The sequence below is a fragment of the Salmo salar genome, chromosome ssa01 (genome assembly GCF_905237065.1).
Source record: "Salmo salar chromosome ssa01, Ssal_v3.1, whole genome shotgun sequence".
NCBI classification, from domain to species: domain Eukaryota; kingdom Metazoa; phylum Chordata; class Actinopteri; order Salmoniformes; family Salmonidae; genus Salmo; species Salmo salar.
In genome coordinates, this window is record NC_059442.1 from 147,206,152 (window position 1) to 147,231,462 (window position 25,311).

Sequence of the window (25,311 nt, forward strand, 5' to 3'; positions counted from 1 at the left end):
TTAAGTCCCAACTACAAAATATGAAAAGCTGAGACTCTCATGAACACGCACATGTAACCTGTTGTGATCTATGACGCTCACAAGCCACACAAGAGTTGTTAGATGTTAAGAGGTTCTTCTACAGTACATAGAAGACCATAGGAAATCCCAGGACATAGTGTCTATAATACTGTAATAAGCTCCCATAGTTGCTGTCACAAACACCAAACTCCACCATGTTGTCACTGACTAGTTGGATATTCATTTCACATTATATGCCCGACCAACCACCTTATTTTTGTTTCTGCCTTAAGTAACCTTCTGTCTTATGTAACCATACCAAACGTAAAACATCATACTCATTTGAGTGCCCCAAATTTAGGTTTACTATGTTACGTTTAGTAAGGCCGTTTTATCAGGTTTTTGATTGGCGAACATGACTTGTTTCTTGACATTTGTCAATAAAACTTATGAATGTAGCGGTTTATGTCAAATTGTTTTGTGTTCTACTTGTAGCCCTGGTTGTACGGAAAAGAAAATGGTCAGACACTTAAATATGTGGCTAAATATGACGGCAGAGCAAGCAGATTAATGAAAGTACTGATTTTCAGATTTTTCACTGTGGGAGGCTGTGGGAGGCCTGGGACATATGTTAAGCCTGTTTCTGTGCTTAAGTTATTGCTTTTCCAGCTAATGTTTTTTATATCCCAAAGGGTTTTCCCTTGTATTGCACTCTGATAAAAACATGTGAATAATTTTTTCATCACCAAGACAATTGATTCAGTAACAAGTAAGTTTTTTTATCCAAAGGATATGAAATACTAATTAATACAGCAATAATGAATTCAACCAGTATGCACATGCTTACATTTCTCCTGAAGCGCCTAATAGAGGACATGTTGACGTTCAGTAAAGGAAGTAGCTCAGCATGTAGGAAGCCGATAATTAGGCCTGATGATTACATCTGCATCTTGATGCAATTTATTCCCTTTTGCTTGCTAAAATAAATTGTAAGCTTATTTATTCTCCGAGAGACTTTATTACTGAATTAGCTCAATTCTAAAACACACTTAGTCTTGCAAAGCACACCCTAGACAAAAAGTGTGTGTGTGTGTCTGTGTGCAAATGCTGGCGCGCGTGTGTGTGTGTGTGTGTGTGTGTGTGTGTGTGTGTGTGTGTGTGTGTGTGTGTGTGTGTGTGTGTGTGTGTGTGTGTGTGTGTGTGTGTGTGTGTGTGTGTGTGTTCAGTATGTGTGCACGTACATGAGTGTCTGGCAGAAGTGGTGTGGCACTGTGGAGACTGTCCGATAAATCTGCCTTTGTTTCCAGGTGGTAAAATCCATTTCTCTAACAAGCGTCATTTGGTGCCCACAGTGCCTGTTGGAAACAAGGGAAACAACCACAATTTTTGCCCCAACGCACTCGACCAAGTGGCTTTCTGTCATCTTGATGTTGTTTACGGAAAAAGAGAATTTTCTTTGGAAAAGACGCTGTGTTGAGAGAATTGTGGAGATTACCCGCGAGACCCAATTTGGTATCATTTGGAACTCTGTATTTTCCTCCGATTGGGTTTCTTTGTTAAAGAAACCATAAAATATGATAAAAAAAATTATAATCTTTCAAATAAAATAAAATCTAATTTTATTAGTCACACGTGCCGAATACAGCAGGTGTAGACCTTACAGTGAAATGCTTACTTACGAGCCCTTAACCAACAATGCAGTTCTAAAAAATGCAGATAAGAATAAGAAATTAAAGTAATAAGTAATTAAAGCGCAGCAGTAAAATAACAATAGCGAGACTATATACAGGGGGCTACTGGTACAGAGTCAATGTGCGGGGGCACCGGTTAGTTGAGGTAATATGTACAGTTAAAGTCAGAAGTTTACATACATTTAGGTTGGAGTCATTAAAACTCATTTTTCAACCACTCCACAAATGTCTTGTTAACAAACTATAGTTTTGGCAAGTCGGTTAGGACATCTACTTTGTGCATGACACAAGTCATTCTTCCAACAATTGTTTACAGACAGATTATTTCACTTATAATTCACTGTATCACAATTCCAGTGGGTCAGAAGTTTACATACACTAAGTTGACTGTGCCTTTAAAAAGCTTGGAAAATTCCAGAAAATGATGTCATGGCTTTAGAAGCTTCTGATAGGTTAATAGACATCATTTGAGTCAATTAGAGGTGAACCTGTGATGTATTTCAAGGCCTACCTTCAAACTTAGTGCCTCTTTGCTTGACCTCATGGGAAAATCAAAAGAAATCAGCCAAGACCTCAGAAAAATAATTGTAGACCTCCACAAGTCTGGTTCATCCTTTGGGAGCAAATTCCAAATGCCTGAAGGTACCACGTTCATCTGTACAAACAATAGTACGCAAGTATAAACACCATGGGACCACGCAGCTGTCATACTGCTCAGGAAGGAGACGCGTTCTGTCTCCTAGAGATGAACGTACTTTGGTGTGAAAAGTGAAAATCAATCCCAGAACAACAGCAAAAGACCTTGTGAAGATGCTGGAGGTAACAGGTACAAACGTACCTATATCCACAGTAAAACGAGTCCTATATTGACATAACCTGAAAGGCCACTCATCAAGGAAGAAGCCACTGCTCCAAAACCGGCATAAAAAAGCCAGACTACAGTTTGCAACTGCACATGGGGACAAAGATCATACTTTTTGGAGAAATGTCCTCTGGTCTGATGAAACAAAATAAAAATTTTGGCCATAATGACCATTGTTATGTTTGGAGGAAAAATGGGGAAGCTTGCAAGCCGAAGAACACCATCCCAACCGTGAAGCACAGGGATGGCAGCATCATGTTGTGGGGGTGCTTTGGTGCAGGAGGGACTGGTGCACTTCTCAAAATACATGGCATCATGAGGCAGGAAAATTATGTGGATATATTGAAGCAACATCTCAAGACATCAGTCATGAAATTTAAACTTGGTCGCAAATTGGTCTTCCAAATGGACAATGACCCCAAGCATACTTCCAAAGTTGTGGCAAAATGGCTTAAGGACAACAAAGTCAAGGTATTGACCTCAATCCTATAGAAAATGTGTGGGCAGAACTGAAAAAGTGTTTGCGAGCAAGGACGCCTAAAAACCTGACTCAGTTACACCAGCTCTGTCAGGAGGAATTGGCCAAAATTCACCCAACTTATTGTGGGAAGCTTGTGGAAGGCTACCCGAAACGTATGACCCAAGGTAAACAATGTAAAGGCAATGCTACCAAATACTAATTGAGTGTATGTAAACTTCTGACCCACTGGGAATGTTATGAAAGAAATTAAAGCTGAAATAAACCATTCTCTCTACTATTATTCTGACATTTCACATTCTTAAAATAAAGTGGTGATGCTAACTGACCTAAGACAGGGAATTTTTACTCTGATTAAATGTCAGGAATTGTGAAATACTGAATTTAAATGTATTTGGCTAAGGTGTATGTAAACTTCTGACTTCAACTGTACATGTAGGTAGAGTTATTAAAGTGACTGTACATAGATGATAACAACAGAGAGTAGCAGCGGCGTAAAAGACGGGGGCAATGCAAATAGTCTGGGTAGCCATTTGAATAGGTGTTCAGGAGTCTTATGGCTTGGGGGTAGAAGCTTTTTCGAAGCATCTTGGACCTAGATTTGACGCTCTGGTACCGCTTGCCCTGCGGTACCAGAGAAAACAGTCTATGACTAGGGTGGCCTGGTATAGAGGTTCTGTATGGCAGGAAGCTTGGCCCCAGTGATATACTGTGCCGTTCGCACTACCCCCATCATTGAGAAATGGAGCATGGTTTTGATGGTCATTCGTTGTTCTTTTAGGCTTTTAGCCACAGGAGTGTGAGTGTGACTTTTCAGTGGACGGTCTTAAAATGATTCTGGTGTGTGTGACCCATGTTGGTAAACTGGAACGGATGGATTTGATGTACCATTGAAAATGAGTGTGGACGCTTTGGCTTTCACCTCAATGGCATTTTGGAACCATGAAAATGTTGAAACCATCTTGGCAAGTCAAGCTTTTCCAAGTTAAGGGAGAGAAACGTCCTGGGTTGGAAATTGGTCTGATTTGTCTGATCGCTGATTGGATGATAAGCTCAGAGTACTGAACGCGAGTGAAATTTAAATTTAAAGGAAAATCCCTGATGACGTACAGTACAGGGATTTGGACGTATTCAAAGGGCTCTAAGCAGCCACATATTGCGCTCAATTAATGCCACAGCAGGAAACTCTATGGCTACTTACTGGAGGAAGTTTGAGGGGAGAACGTTTACCCTCTCACTCCATGGTTGAACCCCAATTAACCACATTTACCATTCAAAGTACTAAGCAACTAGGGTTGGGCGGTATACCGTATACCAGGGCATATGGAAATACCCATGGAACGGTTTTGTAATACCCTCAATACTGTTTAAACTATTTGTTAGAATTTTTTAAATAAATGTGAATATTTGTAGCTACTTTTTAAGAAAATACCTGCAGTCAACTTGTGCAATACGTGTTAGGAGAAAAAGCAGATCGTGTTCTTCATCTTACCTGTCACATAATTTTTCATTTTGAAGCTTACTGTTGTTCCCCAGAACAGTTGGGCCAGTCATGTGTTTGTTTGTTACAAGCGCTACGAGAGAAAGTAGGAGATAGTGAATCCATAGGGTTCTATATATATGGGTGAGCCTCTGTTGTGCAGCACACACAAGGTGACGAAGTTACACTTATGTGTCACGTCCTGACCAGTAAAGGGGTTATTTGTTATTGTAGTTTGGTCAGGACGTGGCAGGGGGGTGTTTGTTTTATGTGGTTTGGGGTTTTTGGTTATGTTCTATGATCTGTCTATGTTGTGTATTTCTTTGTGTTGGCCTGGTATGGCTCTCAATCGTTGTTACTGATTGGGAGTCATACTTAGGTAGGCCTGTTTTCACATGTCCCTTGCGGGAAGTTGTTTTTGCATTGCTGTGTGTAGCCTGCAAGACTGTTAGTCGTTCGTTCGTTTTTTCTTGTTTTTGTTTTACGTGTTCTAATAAAAGTTAAAATGAGCACTCAACCCGCTGCGTCTTGGTCTACTATATATGACGGCCGTTACATTATGCTTTTACTACTAAATGTTTGCCCGATATTTATCCAATAACTGTCTAAGATGTCCTACTGTATACGTTCCAGCTGTGTATTTGGTTTAACCTGCTAGTTAGCTAAGTAAGTGGCTGAATAATAAGGAGACCGGACACCATTGTTTTAGCTGTCTGCCGTGTATGAGAAATCAAAGAGCTCTGGATAAGTTATCTGTACAGCTGCCACTGCTATCTTGATTTTTTACCTGTGCTTCCTAGCGTTTTTTTCTCCTCTCAGTTCTCCCCTGCTCCAAGCAGCCAGGCCAGATGCATACAGACACAGCATGCATGTCACGCCCTGACCTGAGAGAGCGTGTGTTGTATGTCTATGTTGTTTTTTCTTTGATTGGCCAAGTATGGTTTCCAATCAGAGGCAGCTGTCATTCATTGTCTGATTGGAAATCATACTTAGGCAGCCCTTTTTCCCACAGGCAATGGTGGGATCTTGTCTTGGTGTTGCATGTGTTTGCACGCCTAGCTTTTCGTTCGTTGTATTGTTTATTGTTTTTGCTGGTTCACATTTAAAGAAATAAATATGATGACCCCAACTCACGCTGCGCCTTGGTCTACCTTTAACGACGAACGTCACAGAAGATCCCACCACAAGAGGACCAAGCAGCGTGATCAGGAGTGGACCTGGGAGGACATCTTGAATGGCAAGGGATCCTGGACGTGGGAGGAGATCCAGGCTGGATGGGATCACCTCCCATGGGAACAGTTGGAGGCAGCGAGAGCAGAGCGGCAACGAGAAGAGGAACTAGCCCGGCAATGAGGCAAGCACAAGAGGCAGCCCCCAAAAATTGTTGGGGGGGGGCACATGGAGAGATTGGCAGAGTCAGGGTGGAGACCTGAGCCAACTCCCCGTGCTTACCGTGGGGAGCAGGTGACCAGCCAGTCACCATGTAATCTTCTATGGGCTAGGTGGGACGCTAGCGTCCCACCTGCGGGACACAGCCAGTGAAATATCAGGGCGGAAAATTAAAAAACAACAAAATGTCATAATTCAACTTTCTCAAACATACAACTATTTTACACCATTTTAAAGATAAACTTCTCGTTAATCTAACCACATTGTCCGATTTCAAAAAGGCTTTACAGTGAAAGCAAAACATTAGATTATGTTAGGAGAGTACATAGACAAAAATAATCACACAGCCATTTTCCAAGCAAGGACATGTGTCAGTAAACATCCGGTGAATGTGCACATCAATTTACAAAAATACTCATCATAAACGTTGACAAAATACAGTGGGGAGAACAAGTACTTGATACACTGCCCAACCGTGAAGCATGGAGCTGGAAACATCATTCTTTGGGGATGCTTTTCTGCAAAGGGGACAGGACGACTGCACCGTATTGAGATCTTGGCCAACAACCTCCTTCCCTCAGTAAGAGCATTGAAGATGGGTCGTGGCTGGGTCTTCCAGCATGACAACGACCCCAAACACACAGCCAGGGCAACTAAGGAGTGGCTCCGTAAGAAGCATCTCAAGGTCCTGGAGTGGCCTAGCCAGTCTCCAGACCTGAACCTAATAGAAAATCTTTGGAGGGAGCTGAAAGTCCGTATTGCCCAGCGACAGCCCCAAAACCTGAAGGATCTGGAGAAGGTCAGTATGGAGGAGTGGGCCAAAATCCCTGCTGCAGTGTGTGCAAACCTGGTCAAGAACTACAGGAAACGTATGATCTCTGTAATTGCAAACAAAGGTTTCTGTACCAAATATTAAGTTCTGCTTTTCTGATGTATCAAATACTTATGTCATGCATTACAATGCAAATTAATTACTTAAAAATCATACAATGTGATTTTCTGGATTTTTGTTTTAGATTCCGTCTCTCACAGTTGAAGTGTTCCTATGATAAAAATGACAGACCTCTACATGCTTTGTAAGTACGAAAACCTGCAAAATCGTCAGTGTATCAAATACTTGTTCTCCCCACTGTATATAACAATTATTTTAAGAAGTATAGATAGACTACCCCTGCATGTAACCGCTGTGTCAGATTTTAAATGAGCTTTACGGAGAAAGCACATTTTTCAATATTCTGAGTACATAGCTCAGCCATCACGGTGAGCTATTCAGACACCCGCCAAGTTCGGGGCAACCTAAACTCAGAATTAGTATTAGAAATATGCTCTTACCTTTGCTGATCTTCGTCAGAATGCACTCCCAGGACTGCTACTTCCACAAGAAATGTTGTTTTTGTTCGAAATAATCCATATTTATGTACAAATACCTCCGGTTTGTTCGTGCGTACAGATCACTTATCCAAAGGCATAACGCGTGAGCTCGGAACGAGAGACGAAAAGTCAAAATGTTCCATTACCGTACTTGGAAGCATGTCAAACGCTGTTTAACATCAATCTTTAAGGTGTTTTTAAGATAAAATTGCGATAATATTCCAACCGGACAATAGCATATTCATTCAAGATGAAAAAGGAGGGGCGCGCTCGCGGGACCGAGCATATCCAATCCCTTTGTTGCCAGGCAGTCCACTCAGTAACTGAGCTCCTATTATCTGCCCAGTGACAGGAAAATGGTCAAACCACTTTCCGAAGGCTTTAGACAGGCAATGGAAGCCTTAGGAAGTGCAACGTCACACCACAGACACTGTAGCTTCGAAAGAGAATCAAAAGAAGAACTACAATTCTCAGACGTTTCACTTCCTGCTTGGATTTTTGTCAGGTTTTTGCCTTCCACAGTTTTAGAAACGTCAGAGTGTTTTCTATCCAAATCTAATAATAATATGCATATTCTAGTTTCTGGGCCAGAGTAGTAACCTGTTTAAATTGGGTACGTTTTTTATCCGGCCGTGAAAATACTGCCCCCTAGCCCAGACAGGTTAAGCGGTGATCCGCACCGTATCTCCGGTGCGCATTCATAGCCCGGGGCGCTCTGTGCCTGCGCACCGCATTTGCCGGGCTAAACTGAGCGTTCAGCCAGGAAGGCTCAGGATTCCTGGTCTCCGGTGCGTGTCTTCGGTCCAGGATATCCTGCGCCAGCTCTACGCACTGTGTCGCCAGTGCGTCTGCACAGCCCAGTTCGTCCTGTGCCCGTGCCCCGCACTTGCCGGGCTAAAGTAAGCATTCAGCCAGGACGGGTTGTGCCATCCCTAAGCTCCAGACCTCCAGTGCGCCTCCACGGCCCAGTCTATTCTGCGCCAGTTCTACGCACTGTGTCGCCAGTGCGCCTGCACAGCCCAGTTCGTCCTGTGCCAGCTCCCCGCACTTGCCGGGCTAAAGTAAGCATCCAGCCAGGACGGGTTGTGCCATCCCTAAGCTCCAGACCTCCAGTGCGCCTCCACGGCCAAGTCTATTCTGCGCCAGTTCTACGCACTGTGTCGCCAGTGCGCCTGCACAGCCCAGTTCGTCCTGTGCCAGCGCCCCGCACTTGCCGGGCTAAAGTAAGCCTCCAGCCAGGACGGGTTGTGCCATCCCTAAGCTCCAGACCTCCAGTGCGCCTCCACGGCCCAGTCTATTCTGCGCCAGTTCTACGCACTGTGTCGCCAGTGCGCCTGCACAGCCCGGTTCGTCCTGTGCCAGCGCCCCGCACTTGCCGGGCTAAAGTAAGCCTCCAGCCAGGACGGGTTGTGCCATCCCTAAGCTCCAGACCTCCAGTGCGCCTCCACGGCCCAGTCTATTCTGCGCCAGTTCTACGCACTGTGTCGCCAGTGCGCCTGCACAGCCCAGTTCGTCCTGTGCCAGCGCCCCGCACTTGCCGGGCTAAAGTAAGCATTCAGCCAGGATGGGTTGTGCCAGCCCTAAGCTCCAGACCTCCATTGCGCCTCCAAGGCCCAGTATACCCTGTGCCTGCTCTGCGCACCCAGCCTCCAGCGACGTTCCCCAGTCCGGTGAGACCTGTTCCGGCTCCACGTAAGAAGCCTCCAGTGATGATCCATGGTCCGAAGCCTCCAGTGATGATCCATGGCACGAAGCCTCCAGTGATGATCCATGGCCCGGAGCCTGTAGGGATGATCCTTGGCACAAAGCCCCCAGTGATAATCCATGGCCCGGAGCCTCAAGTGATAATCAATGGCAAGAAGCCTGTAGGGATGATCCATGGCCCGGAGCCTGTAGGGATGATCATAGCACGAAGCCTCTAGTGATAATCCATGGCCCGGAACCTGTAGGGATGATCCATGGCACGAAGCCTCCAGTGATAATACATGGCACGGCGCCTGTAGGGATGATCCATGGCACGGAGCCTGCAGCGACGGTCCCCAGTCCAGAACCTCCTGAGACGGACTGCAGTCCGGAGCCTCCTGAGACGGTCCCCAGTCCAGAGTCTTCGGCGGCGGTCCGCAGCCCAGAGTCTTCGGCGACGGTCTGCAGTCCAGAGTCTCCGGGGGCGGTCCGCAGTCCAGAACCTCCGGCGATGGTCCGCAGTCCAGAACCTCCGGCGATGATCCGCAGTCCAGAACCTCCGGCGATGATCCAGGGTCCGTTCATCCGGTGACGATCCATGGTTCAGAGCTTCCGGCGATGATCCACGGTCTGGTTCCTCCGGCGACACAAAAGCGGAGGGATCAGCGGGCGGAGTGGGGGCTACGCCCCGAACCGGAGCCGCCACCATGAGTAGATGCCCACCCAGACCCTCCCCTATAGGTTCAGGTTTGCGGCCAGGAGTCCGCACCTTTGGGGTGGGGGGGGTTACTGTCACGCCCTGACCTGAGAGAGGCGTTTTTCTCTGTTTGGTTAGGTCAGGGTGTGACATGGGGTGGGCATTCTATATGTTGTATGTCTACAGTGGGGGGGAAAAGTATTTGGTCCCCTGCTGATTTTGTACGTTTGCCCACTGACAAAGAAAGGATCAGTCTATAATTTTAATGGTAGGTTTATTTGAACAGTGAGAGACAGAATAACAACAAAAATATCCAGAAAAGAGCATGTCAGAAATGTTATAAATTGATTTGCATTTTAATGAGGGAAATAAGTATTTGACCTCTTCTCAATCAGAAAGATTTCTGGATCCCAGGTATCTTTTATTCAGGTAACGAGCTGAGATTAGGAGCACACTCTTGAAGGGAATGCTCCTAACCGCAGCTTGTTACCTGTAAAAAAGACACCTGTCCACAGAAGCAATCAATCAATCAGATTCCAAACTCTCCACCATGGCCAAGACCAAAGAGCTCTCCAAGGATGTCAGGGACAAGATTGTAGACCTACACAAGGCTGGAATGGGCAACAAGACCATCGCCAAGCAGCTTGGTGAGAAGGTGACAACATTTGGTGCGATTATTCTCAAATGGAAGAAACACAAAAGAACTGTCAATATCCCACGGCCTGGGGCTCCATGCAAGATCTCACCTCGTGGAGTTGCAATGATCATGAGAACGGTGAGGAATCAGCCCAGAACTACACGGGAGGATCTTGTCAATGATCTCAAGGCAACTGGGACCATAGTCACCAAGAAAACAATTGGTAACACACTACGCCGTGAAGGACTTAAATCCTGCAGTGCCCGCAAGGTCTCCCTGCTCAAGAATACATATACATGCCCGTCTGAAGTTTGCCAATGAACATCTGAATGACTCAGAAGACAACTGGTGAAAGTGTTGTGGTCAGATGAGACCAAAATGGAGCTCTTTGACATCAACTCAATTCACCATGTTTGGAGGAGGAGGAATGCTGCCTATGACCACAAGAACACCATCTCCACCGTCAAACATGGAGGTGGAAACATTATGCTTTGGGGGTGTTTTTCTGCTAAGGGGACAGGACAACTTCACCGCATCATTTGGTGGCGCCATGTACTGTCAAATCTTTGGTGAGAACCTCCTTCCCTCAGCCAGGGCATTGAAAATGGGTCGTGGATGGGTATTCCAGCATGACAATGACCCAAAACACACAGCCAAGGCAACAAAGGAGTGGCTCAAGAAGATGCACATTAAGGTCCTGGAGTGGCCTAGCCAGTCTCCAGACCTTAATCCCATAGAAAATCTGTGGAGAGAGCTGAACGTTCGAGTTGCCAAACGTCAGCCTCGAAACCTTAATGACTTGGAGAAGATCTGCAAAGAGGAGTGGGACAAAATCCCTCCTGAGATGTGTGCACACCTGGTGGCCAACTACAAGAAACGTCTGACCTCTGTGATTGCCAACAAGGGTTTTGCCACCAAGTACTAAGTCATGTTTTGCAGAGGGGTCAAATACTTATTTCCCTCATTAAAATGCAAATAATTTTATAACATTTTTGACATGCGTTTTTCTGTTTTTTTTGTTGTTATTCTGTCTCTCACTGTTCAAATAAACCTACCATTATAATTATAGACTGATAATTTCTTTGTAAGTGGGCAAACGTACAAAATCAGCAGGGGATCAAATACTTTTTTCCCCCAATGTCTGTTGTTTTTTCTTTCATTGGCCGAGTATGGTTTCCAATCAGAGGCAGCTGTCATTCGTGGTCTCTGATTGGGAATCATACTTAGGCAGCCCTTTTTCCACAGTCAGTTGTGGGATCTTGTCTTGGTGTTGCATGTGTTTGCACGCCTAGCTTTTCGTTCGTTGTATTGTTTATTGTTTTTGCTGGTTCACATTTAAATAAATAAATATGATGAACCCAACTCACGCTGCGCCTTGGTCTACCTTTAACGACGAACGTCACAATCCATGCTACTTTTTTTTCAGACAAGCAAATATTATCACAACTTTGTGCAAACAAACAATGTCTCTCATTCACTTTCACTTGTAAATATCCACACTCAGCGAAAAATAACATTTGGTAGCTACTTGTATAACTTTATGAGTTGGATTGCCTGTTTTGCAATTAGTTTATGTTTGTTTGCGTCCGTTAGCATTTAGCTATCAGGCTCTATGGAAATTCGCTAGTACTTGTGCTAATTTCGCATCCTGGTAATAGACACCCAATGTGTACTATACCGGTAATACTATAAAGCCTGGGTTGGCAGAAGGATGGTATGAAAATCTGGATACCACCCAAACCAATAAGCAACACATGGAAAAACGTTATTTCTTGTTGAAACCTCAAACCTGCAAGTACGTACTGTAAGTGCTGGGCTCGAACAAAAATTTTCCCCATGTTGGGTTCCCCCAGGAATGGATTGAAAAACACTGCTCTATCAAATAATGTAGTTATCTATAATTTCCCCTATACAGTGTGAGATGTTGTACTTTGTCTTGAGGTGAAAGCAAAAATGTGAATTCTCCCTCCACCTCAGCACCTTGAGCTTTTCAGTTAAAAGACAAATTATTCTATTGATCTCACATATGGCATATTTTTTACTTTCGCTTTGATGTGGATGTAGCATGAACATATTGAAGATGTACAGTAAAATAACGATTTGAAAAATAACTTGGAGACGTAGCGAGAAACAGAAAATATTATATAATTCTGGAAGCCAAAATAAAAACTCTTATCTTGTTCGGTCCTAAAACTGTCCCCACAAAGTATACCAGCCAGTCTGGTCTGCATTGGACCATGAAATGAATACAGGTCTTCTTTGAGCGTGAACACAGGTTGTCTCGCTCGTCTATTAAAAGTGATAATTTCCCAGTGTTGTGAGAAGCAATCAGCACCTGTCTTTATTCCATTAGCCAACAAACTAGTTCAGCGTAATTTTAGATTGTTCGATGCCACCTCCTCCGCCATCAAAGTGCGAGGGTTCTAATGTTCCATCTGGTGGAGGGTGACACTTCCAACCCTCTCCAATGCGTCTCTGTTGCATATGTCTTCGCAGAGACCTTGTGAAACTACAGTTGCAAATTAGCCAAGAGAGAGAAAGGTGTCTGGCTTAAAACCCACACATAACTCAACGCTGAAAGCCCTATCTGACAGCGTATTCTGGCCTTTGTGGAGGCTGCAGTGCATTTAAAGAAACATTGTGAATCCATATTCAAGGCTGGAAATAAAATGTAGGCCTTGGGTCTAGTCTCTTAAAGGTCCAGTGCAGCTGTTTTTATCTCAATATCAAATTATTTCTGCATAACAATTAAGTACCTTACTGTGATTGTTATCAATTAAAATGGTCAAAAAGAAACAAGCAAAAATCTTAGCAAAGAGCTATTTCTCAAGCAATCATTTTCCTAAGACCTTCTGGGAGCAGTCTGAGTCGGGAGGGGAAAACTGAAAATGAACTGTTATTGGCAGCGAGGTTTGGAACTCTTTCTAATTGGCCTATTAACTAATTTACCGCCTGGTGATGTCACCAGTTAGGCCAAAACTCCATCCCACCAAAACATGGGTGAGGAGTTTGTTTAGGATTTGTGCAAAGGATAAATAACTTAGATGAAGTGTTGTGAGTACTCTAACGAAGGCTATAACCCCCTCAAGCCTTTCTTGGAAGACTAGGCCTATGGCTGTGGGACAAAGGATGAGTAGGTTGGAGAAACACTTCAACCACCACTAGTGAAGTGCATCATGGAAACCATTGGAAATAATGTTTTTGTTCAAAGTCAATTACACATTTCAATCGATGCTTTACTTTTTTGTATTTATTAAGGATCCCTCTTCCTGGGGTCCAAACAAGATTAAGGCATCATACAACACATTATTATACCACTACATCTACAATACAAAATGTATAATACAACAATATTACAACATTACAATGTGTACGTCTGTGTAGAGTGCATGTGTTAGCATGTGTGTGTGTGCATGTGTGTGTCTCTTCACAGTCCTCGTTGTTCCATAAGGTGTAGTTTTATCTGTTTTTTAAATCTGATTTTACAGCTTGCTTGGGTTAATTGATGTGGAATAGAGTTCCATGTAGTTATGGCTCTATGGAGTACTGTGCATTTCCCAGAGTCTGTTCTGGACTTAGGGACTATGAAGAGACCCCTGGTGGCATGTCTTGTTGGGTCTGCATGGGTGTCTGAGCTGTGTGCAAGTCGTTTGAACAGACAGTTCGGTGCTCTCAACATGTCAATACATCTCACAAAAACAAGTAGTGTTATTGATGTTAGTGCTCTGTGTACATTTAAGGGCCAGCTGTGCTGCTCTTTTCTGGGTCAACTGTAATTTGCCAGTGTTCCTCTTTGTGGCACTTGACCACATAATTGTGAGTCAAGTGGTATGATAAGGTATGATAAAACTAGGGCCTGTAGGACTTGTTTTATTGATAGCGATGTCAAGAAAGCAGAGCAGCTCTTTATTACAGACAGACCTCTCCACATCTTAGCTACAATTGTATCAATATGTTTTCACCATAACAGTTTACAATCAAGGGTTACATCAAGCTGTTTAGTCTCCTAAACTTGCGCAATTTCCACATTATTCACTACAAGATTTAGTTGAGCTTTAGGGTTTAGTGTATTATGTGTCCCAAATACAATGCTTTTAGTTTTTGAAATATTTAGGACTAGCTTATTACTTGCCAACCATTGTAAAACTAACTGCAGCTCTTCAAATCAAATTTTATTGGTCACATACACACGGTTAGCAGATGTTAATGCGAGTGTAGCGAAATGCTTGTGCCTCTAGTTCCGACCATGCAGTAATATCTAACAAGAAATCTAACAATTTCACAACAACTACCTTTCATACACAAGTGTAAAGGGATGAATAAGAATATGTACATAAAAATATATGGATGAGCGATGGCCGAACGGCATAGGCAAGATACAGTAGATAGTATAGAGTACAGTATATGCTATAGAGTACAGTATATGCATATGAGATGAGTAATGTATGGTATGTAAAATTATATAAAGTGGCATTGTTTAAAGTGACTAGTGATACATTTATTAGATCCAATTTTTCATTATTAAAGTGTCTAGAGATTTGAGTCCGTATGTTGGCAGTAGCCACTCAATGTTAGTGATGGCTGTTTAACAATCTGATGGCCTTGAGATAGAAGCAGTTTTTTAGTCTCTCGGTCCCAGCTTTGATGCACCTTTACTGACCTCGCCTTCTGGATGATAGCGGGGTGAACAGGCAGTGGCTCGGTTGGTTGTTGTCCTTGATGATCTTTTTGGCCTTCCTGTGACATCGGGTGGTGTAGGTGTCCTGGAGGGCAGGTAGTTTGCCCCCGGTGATGCGTTGTGCAGACCTCACTACCCTCTGGAGAGCCTTGCGGTTGTGGGCGGAGAAGTTGCCGTACCAGGCAGTGATACAGCCTGACAGGATGCTCTCGATTGTGCATCTGTAAAAGTTTGTGAGTGTTTTTGGTGACAGGCCAAATTTATTCAGCCTCCTGAGGTTGAAGAGGCACTGTTACGCCTTCTTCACCATGCTGTCTGTGTCGGTGGACCATTTCAGTTTGTCCGTGATGTGTAAGCCGAGGAACTTAAAACTTTCCACCTTCTCCACTAGTGTCCTGTCGATGTGGATAGGGGGTGCTCCCTCTGCTGTTTACTGAAGTCCATGATCATCTCCTTTGTTTTGTTGACAGGCCGTCTCGTCATTGTTGGTAATCAAGCCTACCACTGTAGTGTCGTCTGCAAACTTGATGATTGAGTTGGAGGCGTGCATGGCCACACAGTCATGGGTGAACAGGGAGTACAGGAGAGGGCTGAGAACGCACCCTTGTGGGGCCCCAGTGTTGAGAATCAGCGGGGTGGAGATGTTGTTTCCTACCCTCACCATCTGGGGGCGTACCGTCAGAAAGTCCAGGACCCAGTTGTTGCTCTTTATATTCAGAGAGTCATAAAATCTTCAAACTGTAACCAGTGTGTACAACCTGGTTCAGGTTATCAGTCAATCACCAGGGTCTTTACAAACAGCACAGGAATTAAATCATCCACATTTGATCACATCTTTACTAATGCTGCAGAAATCTGGCCTAAAGCAGTATTCACATCCATCGGATGTAGTGATCATAATATTGTAGCCATATCTAGGAAAACCAAAGTTTTGTTGTGATTCCTATGTTGAAGATGTAAATAATATTTGCTTGTCATGGTATTAAATGAGGATTCAAGCAAACGCTGCACTTAGTTGCACCAGTTACTAATAAGCATGCACCCATTAAGAAAACGACTGTAAAAACTGTTTAATCTCTGTGAATTGATGAGGAATTAAAATATTGTATGGTTGAGAGGGAAGAAGCAAAAGGAATGGCAAATACGTCTGACTGCACAGCTGATTGGCAAATTTACTGTACATTGAGAAATCATGTGACTAAACTAAACAAAATGAAGAACAAACTGTATTATGAAAGAAAGATAAATTATATAAAGGATGATAGTAAAAAAATTGAAACACCTTAAATTAAATTTTGGGTGAAAAAGCGAACTCAGCTCCATCCTTCAGTGAATCAGATGTCTCATTCATCACAAAACCCACTGATATTGCCAACTACTTTAATACTTTTTTATTGGCAAGATTAGCAAAAATAGGCATTACATGCCAACAAAAACCTATGAACCCACACATCCATGAATAACTGACCAAATGATCAAAGACAAGCACTGTAATTTTGTAAAGTGATTTGGGAAGTTGTGAAAACAATTATTGTTGGTTATCAACAATGACAAACCACCTGGGAGTGACAACTTGGATGGAAAATTACTGAAGGTAATAGCAGACTAAATGGCTGCTTCTTTTTTGCTGTCTCTTCAGTCTAAGCCTTCAGGAAAGTGTGTGCCCTCAGGCCTGGAGCGACGCAAAAGTCATTCTGCTACCCTGGTTCTAACAGTCTGTCACGACTTCCGCCGAAGTCGGTCCCTCTCCTTGTTCGGCCTTACATCACACCTGGTTCTAATCTCATCAATTACATGTTGTGTATTTAACCCTCTGTTTCCCCTCATGTCCTTGTCGGTGATTGTTTGTTTGTATGTGATGTGCCGGTTATGTTTTGGCGCGTGACGGGTTTTGTAACCACTTTTATTGTTTTGTATATTTTGGTTTTCGGAGTTTGTGAGCACTTATTAAACGACTCCGTTTATACCAAGTTCGTTCTCCTCCACCTGACTTCACTGCCACCAGCACGCACCCATTACACAGTCTACCAATCAGCCTGCCACCAACCCTTAGTACATTTAGGAAAAATGCGGGGACTAACTCCATATTAATACCCATGATTTTGGAATGAGATGTTCGACGAGCAAGTGTCCACATACTTTTGTTCATGTATTTCCGTTGTTGGAAATAACATTGGAATATTTTATTTTTTTATATTGGTGAAACTAGTGGTTTGTTTGCACCTCTATATATAGATCCTGTTTGACATGTTGTTGCCGATGGTGACCATGTCATTATTTCACCGATGGACAATATCTAACCTCCAGGAAAGTTAACCAACGTCACTTATTTTGATATCTACCAGAGGGTTGCTCAGACCAACAAAGCTCAAAGGCTGACAGACAGAGTCCCTCATATCCACACACATCAAAGTCCCCTTCAAGGGGTATACTACAGTCTTTCCACATCCACTTGGAAGGAATTTTGGTTTATCTCAACAGGGGCCAAAGCTTCAATATGTAACTTTTTGGGCAACCCGACCAAATTCCCGTCGAAATTTGAGTTATAGATCTGTCATTGTCATTGAAAGCATGTCTAAGAAGCGGCCGATCTGTTGTATGCGCGTTATTTCTATGCTTCTGTTCTTAAGTTTTGTTTCTGCGTCTTTTACTTGGTTTCGTACACCAGCTTCAAATAGCTGAAAATACAATATTTTTGGTTATGGAAAATATATTGCACAACAGTTTCGATGGTACAATGATTAGGCAAACTATTTGAATTTTAGCAACCAGGAAATGGCAGAGCGATTTCTGCATAGCACCTGCCAAACAGCTTTGACGAGGCTGTGTCACTGACTCCCTCGCTGGAGGACTGCAGGTCGGCCATGTTGTATTCTTTTTTATTCGTCCACCTGAGTTTGCTATCAGAAGTCACATAAAAAGGAACATTAACAACTGTGCTTTCTGAAAGGACTGCCAGGCTGAAAACCCAAAGAAAGAGTTTGATTGAGACCAGAAGCGGTGGGAGGGACACATGCGAGAGAGAGAGAGAGAGAGAGAGAGAGAGAGAGAGAGAGAGAGAGAGAGAGAGAGAGAGAGAGATGGTTGAAGTGGGGATGCGTTCCCCCTGGACCTGCCTGCCAATCTAAACAGAAAATTGAAAAGCAAAAAATGTTTTGCGTTTTGCACCACCGTCAGCAAAGGCATTTTCCCAGGATGAATTAAAAAATGTCATCTGGGTGATAGACTACACTTGATTTGGCCCCACTAACGTAATAAGTACAATCTTAGAAAAGAAGAAGGTGCTATGAAAAAAAGGCGCCATCTAAAACTTTAAAGGGTTCTTCTGTACACAATTCCTGGAAGCTGAAAATGTTCCAGTTCCTCCATGGCCTGCATACTCACCAGACATGTCAACCTTTGAACACGTTTGGGATGCTCTGGATCAACATGTACGACAGCGTGTTCCGCAAATATCCAGCAACTTTGCACAGCCATTGAAGAGGAATGGAACAACATTCCACAGGCCATAATCAACAGCCTGATCAACTCTATGCAAAGGAGATGCGTCTTGCTGCATGAGGCAAATGGTGGTCACGGCAGATACTGACTGATTTTCTGATCCATGCCCCTACTTAAAAAAAAAAAATCTATGACTGACAGGTGCATATCTGTTTAGATTAGGGCCTAATGAATTCATTTCAATTGACTGATTTCCTTATATGACCCGTAAAATCTTTGAAGTTGTTGCATGTTGCGTTTCTATTTTTGTTCAGAAAATATACTACCGGGCAACCACTACTAAAGGACTCCAAAAATACGAAGAGACTTGCCTGGCCCAAGAAACACGAGCAATGAGCAAGGGTTTTGCCACAAAGTACTAAGTCATGTTTTGCAGAGGGGTCAAATGCTTATTTCCCTCATTAAAATGCAAATCATTTTCTAACATTTTTGACATGCGTTTTTCTGGATTTTTTTGTTGTTATTCTGTCTCTCACTGTTCAAATAAACCTACCATTAAAATTATAGACTGATCATTTTTTTGTCAGTGGGCAAACGTACAAAATCAGCAGGGGATCAAATACTTTTTTCCCTCACTGTAGGTGTTTTATATAATATTGTTTACAAGTGTACTGACATGTGACTGAAGGAATCCAGCTGCATCAGAAACCAATAAAGTATTTAACTTTAACTTCTGGTTCAATTAATTGTGATATTAATGAAATGTATTGGGATAAACTAGCTGCAGTCAAATGATGCAGGGAGTTGGTGCATCATTTAAACTTTAATTTGTTGGCCAGTAAACAGGTTTTAATAAAACAGTATATTAGTCTGTCAAATCAAATCAAATGCTATTTGTCACATGCGCCGAATACAACAGGTGTAGACCTTACAGTGAAATGCTTACTGCTTGCTGGTCTCGCACTTCTATTTATCTCTGTCTCAACTCCTCTTTAGTGTATTTTGTCTCAAATAAATAGGGCTGTATGTTCCAACGTAAAATAACATTTAAAAACTATTTTGGCGTCCAGCTCTTCTTGGAAATAGGAATCATCAGAAACAGCCATTGAATACCATTGTTTAGCAATCTCAGATAGACAGTGCATGGTAACATAAATTCTGTGAACCTGTAAACTAGCACCGTCCCCATTTTACAAAGCCAGGGAAAATGAGTCAACCTAGATATCCTGCAATATCCTGGCAAATAGGAACATCGTTGAGATAAGTCCAATGGCTCTATTGAACAAGAACAAGCATATCTACTCGGTGCTAGCGTGATTGTGCAATCGGCGAAACACAAAGGCCACAATAATTGCTACAACACATGACTCCATTCATTTTATATCAGACAGCAGGCTTAATCAACCAATGATGTCATTGGTTAAAAAAAATAAAAAATACAGCTATAGTGTATAATTATGTCTGGAACACCCTCTCATCATTCATAATTATGTAGGGAGACTGGAAAAACACCCCACATAGTGTCTAGCTGTGAAGGTTCCCTTTAAAGTGCTGGTTACGCCTGCTTGAGCAATGATATCAAGCACTTAACCCCATCTAAAGGGCTGACCTCCGATGAGGACCCTAGGAAATAAACTATTGAATCTTCACCGAATAGGGTAACTGTGCCTGAGAAAGTCAACTCACAATGATTTACATGGAATGCAGATGCGGATTGGTTTTTCTATGGTGTTGTTGTTTTTGTTGTGTCACACCCTGATCTGTTTCACCTGTCCTCGTTATTGTCTCCACCCCCTCCAGGTGTCGCTTATTTTCCCCAGTGTATTTATCCCTGTGTTTCCTGTCTCTCTGTGCCAATTTGTCTTGTATGTTCCAAGTCAACCAGCGGTTTTCCCGTTCGCCTGCTTTTTGTATTCTCCTTTTTCTAGTTCTCCTGGTTTTGACCCTTGCCTGTTTCTGGACTCTGTACCTGCCTGCCTGATCATTCTGCCTGCCTTGACCACGAGGCTGTCTGCCACTCTGTACCGCCTGGACTCTGATCTGGTTTTAACCTTTTGCCTGTCCATGACCATTCTCTTGCCTACCCCTTTTGGATTAATAAACATTGTGAGACTCCAACCATCTGCCTCATGTGTCTGCATCTGGGTCTCGCCTTGTGCCTTGATATGTTGGTTAACATAACTACTCAATGTCAATCCACTCTGTGGAGCATTAGTCCATGGAACAGATGTGGGATGGGAGGCTGACGGCCTATTGTATTCTGCACAATAATTTTTACAATATTTTCAATCAAAGTGGTTAAGAATGCCTCAGGATATGTTAACACATAATCATGTAATCATTGGGTTAATGAAACCTGTTGACCTAGGTGTGCCCAAGGGCTAGTTTATCTTGCTGGGGTGGGTAGGAGGGCCACATCAGGCATCTTTTATTGTAGTCTACCACCTATTTGAATGATTCCCTGAAACCTATACCCAGAGAATCCAATTTCGTTGCTAATGTCTTCATACATTCTTCCCTTTAAAAGGACTAAAAAAAATAATTCACAAGCAAATAAATCACAAGCATTTGTTTTCAGAATCCACTAAGTGACTGGCGGTTTGCATCATAAGGATAAAATCTATTCAAAATGACTCCGCACTGACATTAAGGGAAAAACTGGATAGATGATTGTGGCGCTAAATTGATTCGATGACTCGCGCAGTGGTCATCTGTGGTTTCTCAGTCGATAATCTGGATTTCTCTCCTCAGTAGCCTATCACCTCTACCCCAACCCTCTCTCTCTCTCTCTCTCTCTCTCTCTCTCTGTCTCTCTCTCTCTCTCCGCCCCAAAGCCGAGAGCTAGCTATTGGCTTGCGAGGTTTAATTATTTCACTCTCTCTCACAGGCTGCCCGACCACCGAAACACACACATCTATCCATCTCACTGTCGGCTCTGCGAACCAGATATGCCGCCACTGTTAGCCTTCCTCGGCTGAGGTGGCGACAGACTGGCCCTGTCTAAACGTCATCAGTGCGGGGTAACCTGTTACTGGTGACAAGGTCAACGACTGCAAACGCTCAAGTTCCGCGCGCAGAATCCCCAGGTCCGATAGGAAGGAAGAAATCCGGCGCAGTGATGGGACAGTTTTCGGGAGGATGCTACCTGAGTTTGGGCATCGTTGTGTTTCTCTGTTTGCAGTTCCCGACTACCGTGGCCCGAGGTAAGAACAGTTTAGAATGTGTGACTTTTTTTGATAGACCAGCTGTGCTTGTTGTTGTGCTGTGCACGTGCATGTATTTACTCTAAAGTTGTCAGGGTGTGTTTTATGGGATCCAATTGCACAAGGCTAAACTTTGCCATTATTTGTGTTATTTTATCCGCATTTTAAATACTTCCCTTCTGTCAACACAAGTCCGCAGTTGTAGCACCTGTTATAGCCTATGCATGTGAGTTTTATATGGTTGAAATATTTTTTTCAATCCTATCTGTCCTTGACTGATTATTCTAGGGAGTTAAAATGTTTCTCTATGTTGCGTTTTATCCCCGGTTTTGAACTGTGTCATGGACCTCTGCGTATGGATCGGAATTGCAACAGGCATGTGAACCAGCGCCACGCTCGCGGTTTGATTAACCTCCGCCTTGATTAACCTTTAGGCTACACATGCCATGTCGCCACCAGTTTATGTTTCGGATGTTTTTACGATAACATTTGTGAATTCAAGCTAGAACATATAAAAAAACATTTGATTTCATGTCCACAAACTGTCAAGATGTTTTGCATGATGTGATGTGTAGCGGGGACACCCGTGGACATAATGCGGTGTAGCCTATTCCATCGACCCACAGTGCAGAAGGCTGAAGTGAAGCTACAATTAATCACGCGACAATATTCAAGATAAAGACTGACTGACTGGCTGTTCATGATGGTCCAAATGTTTCCCGGAGAGACGCCTTTTGGTATTTAGTGTGAGTGAATTAAAACTCATTGCGCACCGCTCTGTCAGTTATTCTATTCATTGACAGGTGATGGTCTCTCCAGGAGAGCGTGAAGAGTTCACATCCCAAACACTGCTCTTTTATGTAACACATATTTGATAGTGACAGCTTGGACATATTTGATTGAGTTGGAAAAGGTTGGAGTTGGAAAATGTTGTAATTGCAACTTAACTTCGTTTGAGAATTAAATTGTGTTAGGGTGAATAACACGATCATTCGACTGTTTGGTACGATTCGACTGATATAGAGTGCATTCAGAAAGTATTCAGACCCCTTGACTTTCCTCTCATCAATCTACACACAATACCCCATAATGACAAAGCAAAAACAGGTTTTTAGATATTTTTTTTTAAACAAATGTATAGCATTTACATAAGTATTCAGCACCTTTGACAGCAATTGCAGCCTCAAATCTTCTTGGGTATGACACTACAAGCTTGGCACACCTGTATTTGGGAAGTTTCTCCCATTCTTCTCTGAAGATCCTCTCAAGCTCTGTCAGGTTGGATGGGGAGTGTCGCTGTACAGCTATTTTCAGGTCTCTCCAGAGATGATCGATCGGGTTCAAGTCCAGGCTATGGCTGGGCCACTCAAGGACATTCAGAGAGTTGTCCCAAAGTCACTCCTGTGTTGTCTTGGCTGTGTGCTTAGGGTCGTTGTCCTGTTGGAAGGTGAACCTTCGCCCCAGTCTGAAGTCCTGAGAGCTCTGGAGCAGGTTTTCATCAAAGATGTCTCTGTACTTTGCTCCATTCATCTTTCCCTCATTCCTGACTAGTGTCCTGCCGCTGAAAAACATCCCCACAGCATGATGCTGCCACCACCATGCTTCACTGTAGGGATGGTGCCAGGTTTCCTTCAGACTTAACGCTTGGCATTCATGCCAGTGTTCAATCTTGGTTTCTTCAGATCAGAGAATCTTGTTTGTCATGGTCTGAGTCTTTTAGGTGCCTTTTGGCAAACTCCAAGCGGGCTGTCATGTGCCTTTTACTGAGGAGTGGCTTCCATCTGGCTACTCTACCATAAAGACCTTGATTGGTGGAGTGCTGCAAAGATGGTTGTCCTTCTGGAAGGTTCTACCATCTCCACATCTTCACTCTGTCAGAGTGACCATTGGGTTCTTGGTCACCTCCCTGACCAAGGCCCTTCTCCCCCCCAATTTGGCCGTGAGCTCTAGGAAGAGTCTTGGTGGTTCCAAACGTCTTCCATTTAATAATGATGGAGGCCACTGTGTTCTTGGGGACCTTCAATGCTGCTGAAATATTTTGGTACCCTCCCCAGATCTGTGCCTCAACACAATCCTGTCTCAGAGCTCTACGGACAATTCATGGCTTGGTTTTTGCTCTGACATGCACTGTCAAATGTGGGACCTGGTATAGACAGGTGTGTGCCTTTCCATATCATGTCCAATCAATTGAATTTACCACAGGTGGACTCCAATCAAGTTGTAGAAACATCTCAAGGATGATCAATGGAAACAGGACACACCTGAGCTCAATTTCGTGGCTTATAGCAAAGGGTCTGAATACTTATGTAAATAAGGTATTTTTTTTATTTATTTATTTTTTATACATTTGCCACAATTTCCAAATGTTTTTTTTTGCTTTGTCATTATGTGGTATTGTGTATAGATTGATGAATAACATTTTTAATTTAATACATTTTAGAATAAGGCTGTAACGTATCATAATGTGGAAAAAATCAAGGGGTCTGAATACTTTCTGAATGCACTGTAAGTCCTGCTATATGTCTCACTAGACCCTATCACGATGTTCTCCTCCCTGTTGAATCAACCCTGACCACTTGACACCCACTTAACGTAAACCATCTCTTACAATGAGGCATTTGCAAGTCAATTAGCGAATTAGCCCTAAGGATTTGATTCTTGCATATCAAGTATTGAAATCAACTTGAACCTGCATAATATAAATATTAGATTTAGGACTCTATTCAGCTGTTGGGGTTGTGGCTAAGTAGGTTGAGATACTGTGTATTGGGAAACGGTGCATCGGTCTGCTTAAGTTTATTAATAAGGCATTGGATCCATCCCCATCCTTTCAGGCTTGTAAATAACACTTATTGTCATTTTGACTCTTCCCTCCTCTGTCATTTCTCTCCTCATTCTTACTGTCTTGGCACCAGTAGCTTCCTACCCCTAATGATGTTTGTTGTTCTGCATCTCAATTGAGGATAATGGATATATCCAGACCATTGATAAAACTGATCAGCTCTTATGTGTGCTCACCCATCCTTTGGTGATAATATCCTAATGCCTGTTTCCATGTTATATTATTCTGTTATGTATACTTGTTTCATGATCCGCTATATCAGAAGCACAATTGAGACATCGCCTGCAGTTGTACAGAGTAGAGTTAGAAGTTTACATACACTTAGGTTGGAGTCATTAAAACTCGTTTTTTCAACCACTCCACAAATTTCTTGTTAACAAACTATAGTTTTGGCAAGTCGGTTAGGACATCTACTTTGTGCATGACACAAGTCATTTTCCCAACAATTGTTTACAGACAGATTATTTCACTTATAATTCACTGTATCACAATTCCAGTGGGTCAGAAGTTTACATACACTAAGTTGACTGTGCCTTTAAACAGCTTGGAAAATTCTAGAAAATTATGTAATGACTTTAGAAGCTTCTGATAAGCTAATTGACATCATTTGAGTCAATTGGAGGTGTACCTGTGGATGTATTTCAAGGCCTACCTTCAAACTCAGTGCCTCTTTGCTTGACATCATGGGAAAATCAAAAGAAATCAGCCAAGACCTCAGAAAAGAAATTGTAGACCTCCACAAGTCTGGTTCATCCTTGGAGCAATTTCCAAACACCTGAAGGTACCACGTTCATCTGTACAAACAAAAGTACGCAAGTATAAACACCATGGGCCAACGCAGCCGCCATACCGCTCAGGA

General features: G+C 43.0%; 1 protein-coding gene across 4 annotated transcripts in view; it reads left to right on the forward strand.

Annotated features, from left to right (window-relative positions):
• The first annotated feature begins 21,271 nt into the window (after positions 1-21,271).
• LOC106567541 (netrin receptor UNC5D) overlaps positions 21,272-25,311 on the forward strand; it is a 353,854-nt gene continuing 349,814 nt past the window's right edge. For all 4 annotated transcript variants that reach the window (XM_014136944.2, XM_014136955.2, XM_014136965.2 and 1 more), the window contains exon 1: positions 21,272-21,610. In XM_014136944.2, coding sequence (XP_013992419.1) covers positions 21,526-21,610 — 85 coding nt within the window. In that variant the 5' untranslated portion in view covers positions 21,272-21,525. The remainder of the gene's footprint in view (positions 21,611-25,311) is intronic.